The sequence below is a fragment of the Phalacrocorax carbo genome, chromosome 6 (genome assembly GCF_963921805.1).
Source record: "Phalacrocorax carbo chromosome 6, bPhaCar2.1, whole genome shotgun sequence".
Classification (NCBI taxonomy): Eukaryota; Metazoa; Chordata; class Aves; order Suliformes; family Phalacrocoracidae; genus Phalacrocorax; species Phalacrocorax carbo.
Genome location: NC_087518.1, coordinates 40,966,175 through 40,973,454, shown reverse-complemented (window position 1 = coordinate 40,973,454; position 7,280 = coordinate 40,966,175). Strand labels below are relative to the sequence as shown.

At 46.5% G+C, this 7,280-nt stretch overlaps 1 protein-coding gene across 1 annotated transcript in view; it reads right to left on the bottom strand.

Annotated features, from left to right (window-relative positions):
* Positions 1-2,817: 2,817 nt before the first annotated feature.
* The window catches only part of WLS (Wnt ligand secretion mediator), a 39,768-nt gene continuing 35,305 nt past the window's right edge, over positions 2,818-7,280 (bottom strand). Inside the window, exons 11-12 of the mRNA XM_064454846.1 lie at positions 6,848-7,001; positions 2,818-6,301 (exon numbers count right to left, since the gene is read on the bottom strand). Coding sequence (XP_064310916.1) covers positions 6,192-6,301; positions 6,848-7,001 — 264 coding nt within the window. The 3' untranslated portion in view covers positions 2,818-6,191. The remainder of the gene's footprint in view (positions 6,302-6,847; positions 7,002-7,280) is intronic.

The window sequence follows — 7,280 nt, the reverse complement described above, 5'->3', positions numbered from 1 at the left end:
GCAATTCATGGAAATGCCTCAGCAACACCTCTCCAAGAAATAGCCACAAATGGAGGGCCCTGGAGGGGACGCCATCACAGCTGGGGCTGGGGGGAAAGCAGAGAGGCACTGCTGGAGCAGCACTGGTAGCCGGAGGTGACTGAGCCCCTGCCCCTGCTCGGGGACGGCTCGCCCTGTTGCAGCACCAGCTCCAGACTTACCTCTTACATGTGTCAGAGATGGAGGGGCAGAAAGTGCCAACGATTATAGCCATGATAAGATCTTGTATTTATTTAAGACTCTAGATCTAAAGCCTGAAGTGTGTATTGATTTCCTATAATAGTTTCTAACAAGGGAAAAGCTCAAAGAGCCACCGGCTCTTGTACAGTGCAATGTCAGGTGCTAAGGAGGAAAGCAGACCAGACCTGTAACACATCTGTGTGCTAACCAGAGCAAAATCCTTCCAAAAATAAATCTGTTGCTGCTTATTGCTTATTTTACCTCAATAAAAATGCACTGACCGTGTCTCATCTTTGAGAGCAGAACTGACAGCCATTTGTAACAAGAACCGGTGAGGATATGAGCAGCAGTCCCCAGCTCTGTACATCTCATCTCCTAACAGTTCAGTCTCCTGCAATTCTTTCCTTGGCAATACAGACAATGCTTTATTTTAACCATAATTAAATCCCATACAATAGCCTTGGGCTACAGGATTGGTGGTGGTAAAGGGGACATGTTTCAGTATCCCACAACATACTAATTGTCTAGGGACTGCTGGGAGTGGCTTTAAAAGGGACAAGGAGAAAACACCAGCACCTCTATCTCCCCAGCCAGTGCTCATCAGCACCATCGGAGCTGGGGACAATGTCAGGCTGCTGACTGGGACACTCAAACCCACTCAGTCATGAGTTGCTTCTTCCATTTTTAAGCTGGGAAACATGGGCCAGATCTGTCCCACAAGCCTTGCTGCTGGAGCTTGTGGCTAGCAGGCATGCCGTGAGACACAGCCATACAACCTTCAGTCAGTTTTGTCACCATTCCCTGAGCCTTTCCTAGATCTAATGGACCCTTTCAGAGGGATGGGCATCGGGGTCACAAGCCCAGTTCCCCCAGAGTCCCAGAACATCATTGCAAGTAGCACAGCATAGACTTCTCATGGCTCCTTTGCCGTTGATGGGCCCCCCTAGGAGGGAGGGAGCAAAGGGAGCTCTGGTTATCACCGTCACCCCACACTGAGGTTTCTGTTTGAAGGCATATCAGCCCAGTGCTGCACACTTACACCTTACCTTGCACGAGCGCAACTGGGAGCAAAGGAATGGCAGACAAGGCTCCGTTGGAGTCTGCGACAGCTCATTGCTTTACTCTTCAGTCTCAAACCAGTTTTAGAGCAGAAAGAGACTCTGGTCCCAGGCTTCTAAGAAAACACAGAAAGTGGTCTAACAAGAAAAACAGTCAAACTGTTCCAACCAAAGACCATTTGCTGACCTCAAGAACCATGGTCCCAGCTCACCCACAGAGATCTATCATAACCCATTTCCCTTCTACTACCTTTGGCTGCTCATAGCAGCACCAGATAGCCTCTTAAAGAAACTCTCAGGTAGTCTTTCCCATTCCTCTCCAGTTGTCAGCATGTCCCTGCCTGACAGCACATGGAAGCATGAAGCTCCTGAGACAGCTCTGACCCTGAGCAGCACTTTGCATGTAATAGGAACTCCTACACATAAGCAAATTTCCTACATTTTTAGAGGCGAGGCATTTATTTTCTTTTTTACTTCTGGATGAAAGCCATGTTCTGCTGGCAGCAGAGGGCAGCAAAGGGCTGCCAGGGCATGCTGCGCCCCAGCCAGCAAAGAGCCTGCATACGAAACCGGGGAAGGGAAGAGGGAGGGTGGCAGTGGTTTTACAGTTACTTAAAATTCATGAATTTGCTCTTTTGAAATTCATTAGATCCTGAAAGTAGGGTACTGTCTCTAGTTTGCCTTTGAGCAGCCCTAGCTCCTTGCCGTGGCAGAGAAGCTGCAGCCAACACAGGCTGCAGCAGAAATGGAGCCACAGGCTCTGCCTAACACTCAGCAGCCCAGTTCCCCCCTCTTGTGCCATTTTATCAAGGTAGTCCCTATTGCAATGGGAACTTCAAGCTGTTGATATTGAACTTAATTTGTTGTCATCAAGTTTTCCATTACTCCTTAAGTGCAAGTCCTGGGAAACCTTTTATTTTTTTCTCCTGGATTACAGACAGAAGGACAACCTGGGGGAGAGCAGGCTCCAAGCAGCGGGAGGCAGTGCCTTTGAACATGGCAGCAGATGGGGGAGGACACCCACACTGACATTGCAGTGGGGTAACAGCCAACACGCAAAGCTCACAGCAAAGCTATGACAAATGCGGGGCTGGCAAGCAGGGACAGGCAGGTCTAGGGGACAGAGCCTGAAGGAAAACCCAACAGTTGAGGCCTGCCATGGGAGCAGACTCCAGCTGCCCGGGGCGGGTGGGAACCGGACGGCTCAACGTCCCCGGATCCCATGGGCGAGGGGAGCTGTAACCTCTGCGGCAGGAGCTACAACCAACGCTCCAGAGACAGGCAGAAATGGCTCTGCTAACAATTAGTCTAAAGCAAAGGTTTTAAAGGTCAAAAAACATTAGCATCAAAGTACCATGTTTCTGCACCACAAAGCATTCTGAGACAGGTATGGGAGAAAATTGTCCAAGCGAGTCAAGTGTTTTCCCCTGCATCAAGTTGTGCGACTTGCAACTGCCTGAAGTAAAAGACCAAATAAAAGCAAACAAGATCACAGCAGATTTATGATTTCTCAGTCAGTGAACCAGGCTGACAACAAATCCACAATATTGTATACTTTATTTAAATTAACAAAACTACATGTTTTCCAGGTTGCTTAAAGCAGTCTGTAAAACCTGAACTTAACCTAAACAAAAAAGGATATATTTTAATAGGACCCAGGGACTATTTCTGAGACATATGAGTAGGGCATAGGAATTAAGAAATTTAAAAAAAAAAAAAAATCACACACACACGCACGCACACAAACATGCGCCCCGTAAACAAATTGTTAGTGTTTAACACACAATTTGGTTTTAAAGCTGCAGTCCCCCATTTGTAAGGAGCCTTTACAAAATGCAGTGCTATACTAAGCTGTAAAAGAAACCATGGACACATCTATCGGAACAACATAAATATCACGTAAGAACCCAACATAAAAAGGATGTTAAAGTTGCAAAGTCGAGCACTCAGGCAGGGACGTGCCGGAGTTACGATGATGTGCATTACTTTAATTCACTTTGTAATTGAACAACTACTGCAAGTAGAAACATTGCTTGGGCTTTCTAGCACTTATTTTCCTTATGTACATTGCTTACAAATTACATTTTCCCTCTGTGTTGAAGTGTGTTCCCAGCACTTATTCCACATGCAATAAGTGTGCCCCCCCTTTTTCTTATTTTTTTTTTTAATTTTTAAACCACATTTCCTTTCAGTACAGGGGCACTGTCATCCCACTTTACAAAAACAAAACAAAATCCAAACTTATAAAAAATTATTAGCATTCCAGTTCAAGTATCCAAAAATCACCCAAAGCTACCTCCTTAAGTAGTGTTCAGCACTTTTTCTCCGCTGCAGTGACTTCACACACTCAGACATAGCAGCACACAAGGGACTTCACCTGGAGTGATGCATTCAGCATTCCTTGGCTCTGACCCCGTGTCCCGGCTGAGATGCTGCCAGGGGCAGGGGGAGTTGGGGATCCCAGTGAGGGTGAACAGAACAATGAACAGAATTGCTTTTTTTAAGAAAGTCCTATAGTAGCTCCAATTAACAAAAACAGAGCTGCCCTTCTGCAGACAGGGTCTGCCCAGCGTGCCGCACCCTGATCAGAGACCTATTTGATGGTGCACAACTTGGGGTTCCTGGCAGCCAAAAGGATACAAAATTATCTACGCTACCCTCTATTTCTTCATAGTGTTGAGCTCTAATAAATGGTATTTTAAATGCTACTTTACACAGTGCCATTCTTTGTGGGATCATAACAGCCCAGCACCTCCTGGTGCTATTTGTTTGGCACAGCCAGCAGCCAGCAGCCCCCTTTCCTTCTGGGGAAAGGCTGGTGAGGAGATGGGGTGCCCGGCTGGCCCTGCATGCAGCTGAGGGGCAGTCGCTAACCTTCTGGCCCCATCCCCAGTCCACCATGGGAAATAAGGAGGAATTATTTGATCACCTCACCCTAGCTGAAGTATTGATTTGCCTCAAGAAACATGGAGAAGGCAAGGCAAAAGGCAAGGAAAGTTGGTGCTGTATTTGGTTACTAACATGCTTGAAATGGTGGCAGGGATGGTTAGAGCTGAACTGAGATGCCCCCCTGGAGCTGCAGCCCTGGCAAACAGCAGGGTGGGTGCACAGGGCAGCCATGGATGGGCATCACTGAGAGGGAGCTGTTTGCTGGGGTGGGAATTGTGATGAACCAGCACCCCCTGGTTCAAACCAGAGCCCTGGCTGCATAGTCTCAACTGCACAGAGCCCCAAACTCACATACAAACCTGAACGTGACAGTAAAGCCAGCATGCAATGGGCTTTAGTTGCATGCCATAATGTATGCGTTGGCTAGAGATGGATTAAGGTTTCATAGGTGATTTCACTTCTGGTATTTCCCAATTACACTTTCATTTTGCAGCCTTAATACTCTAACAATTGATGTGTAACTTGAAGTTTTAAGCATCCAAGGATGTGTCCCTTTATCCAGGACAGTGCTTCTACTGGTACCTGCAATATCTGCCTGTGAGTGGCTTTGAAAGCTTCCCCTCTCTCCCCAGTCTCTGATCCTTCAGCAACAGACAGCAGTAGCAGATTCTTATCTTTTAGGAACAAAACTGGGAAGTTGAGTTACATGTTAGTAGCAGTTAACACTGACATTTACTAGTGTCAGCTAACAAGGCCCTCTGGATCCTCCAGGCCCTGGAAGGAGAGCCCTGAGCAGCACAGACCCTTCTGGCCATGCTACTTCCCACACACGCCATTAATACTTCTCTTAACTGGTCCCCAACACGGCCCAGTTTGAGCCTCCACCCCAGATCAGTTCCCAGTTCCCTCACACTGCCAACAGGCTCGCAGCCAGGCCCGCCCAGGCACAGCATAGGGGTGAGCGACCTCATCGTCTGCTTTTGCTCTGAAAAGCAAATATCCACATTAGTGCATGACAAGCAGATTTTTTCAAGTCTGATAATCCCTGGAAGAATCCAGCGCTGCCAAGCGTGCTCCATCCTGGCAGCGCAAGGAGGAGCAGGATTGCCTAGTGTCCTCTGCCCAGCTCACAAGCATGGGAACTGAGAATTGCAGCAACCCTCCCATGGCCTTCCTCTTCTCCCCATTGCATGTAAGCAGCATAAAAATGAAGGAGCTGTAAAAAGTAGTAAGATAGAGGAGGACAACAAAAGCAAGGGAAGCCAAAGGGGCTGAGAATAGCCAGGAGCCGGCTGTGGGACCAGTACCTCTGGGAACTCGGGACAGGATCATTCCTTTCTCTTGCAACTCAGCTCAGGCATCCAGTTTTTCCATTCCCCTATATTTAACAAACAGCTGTAAAACCTACTGAGAAAGCACGTTGCTGCTTCTACTGCAGCCTTACATATTACAAACAGCCTACGCCCTTCCCTAGCTGTGTTTCATTCAAGCAACAGAGGCTTGCTGCAAAGTTACAGGGCTGTGCTAAAGACCTCAAACAAGGTTCAATGCAATTATAGATGGTGGAATTAAATGTTTTCAAGATAAGGCTTTAGTTCCCCCCTAACCAGCACCTTGTTTAAAGTTGCACACAAGAATAAAACTCAAAGTACTGAATACATGCTCACCAACTGAGCTCCCTGCACCACCTCTATGCACAGGCACACGGTAGCCAAATAAAAACTGCCTGATGTCCGCTCTGCCCCTTCCTAACTTCTGAATGTGCGACTTTGCAACCTTAATGCTTTTCTAGCAGGTTTTTACGTGCTTGAGTGTTACACAATATACATATCCCTCCCCCCAGAAATAACTACACCATATTAAAGAGTTTACAGATGTTCTGCTCAGTGTCACTGCTCTGTGAAAATACACTAAATACGGGGTGCTTGAGAAGCAATTTAGGTCAGAGAGGTCTCCTCCCGGTGGGCATTGTGTTGTCCTCTGCTCTCCACCCCGGTCTGGGTCTCAGCTGAGGCCATCCCAGCATTACTCCTGAGCCTCCTTGCGAGCCAGCTTGTATACCTCTGTTGGCCCATCCACGTGGGTGATGGTGGTGGTGAGCTGAAGCTCTTCCCCACTGTTTACTCCCAGGTCACCTGAGAAACAAAGCTATTTTGTTAGCCTGGTCTCACAATAAAATATTTGACAATTAGAAAGCGAAAGATTAATTTTATTCCCTCCAGGCTCTCAGAAACTACCTGAGCTATAGACTATGTAACGTTTCTATAAACGCTTTTGTTTACAGTTATTTAAATACAAGCACATTGGTAAAGGACAATTTCTGTGCTACTGAAGACTACTGATAAAAGAAACCAACAGCATTGCCGTCCTCCACTTGCCCAGATTTCTGTTTTCTCCTTTCCTCGTCCCTCCGTTTCAGCTACACAATTACAACTGGGCAATGCTGAAAAGTACAAAAACCATCTAGAAGGTTTTAGACAGCCTTTGCTAAAATACTCAAACCTGTCTGACCTAGTCATTAATTAAAATGTCTGCCAGGAAAACCAAACCATCATTTGCATAACATTTCAATGTGCTGAATGTGTACTTTGGCCAAAAAAAAAAAAAAAGCACTAAAGGTACCACCCGCTTTATATTGCTTTCTTCCCATGACAGCCTTCAGATCATTTAGAGGCATTTACCGTTCGACTGGTCTTCACCATAGTTCTTGTGCGATGGTGCGTACAGGAACATCAGGGCAAAGACATACAGGTTCCACATCCCATAGATGCCGGTGAAGAAGGCGCTGTTCACTTGTATCGTTATGTCTCCCCACTTCCAGTGGCCTTCAGTCACCTGCCCAGGAGAAAGCAGACATGCACAGGCCTGTCACTAAGACCAAATTCTGTAAAAATACAGAAGTGACCCCCTAAAGCACTAACGTAGAGTAAATCAACAAGAACAGCATCAATCCAACAGGATTGAGTAAATGGAGTGTAACAGATTCTATGATGCACAAGTCAGGCTAGGATTCTCCTCCTTAGCCTTAATCTACAGGAAAAGAATGGTCCTTACAAAATGATTTCATCTGGGTTTCTTTGATTTATTATTCTTAAATATGACAAAATCTCTCAT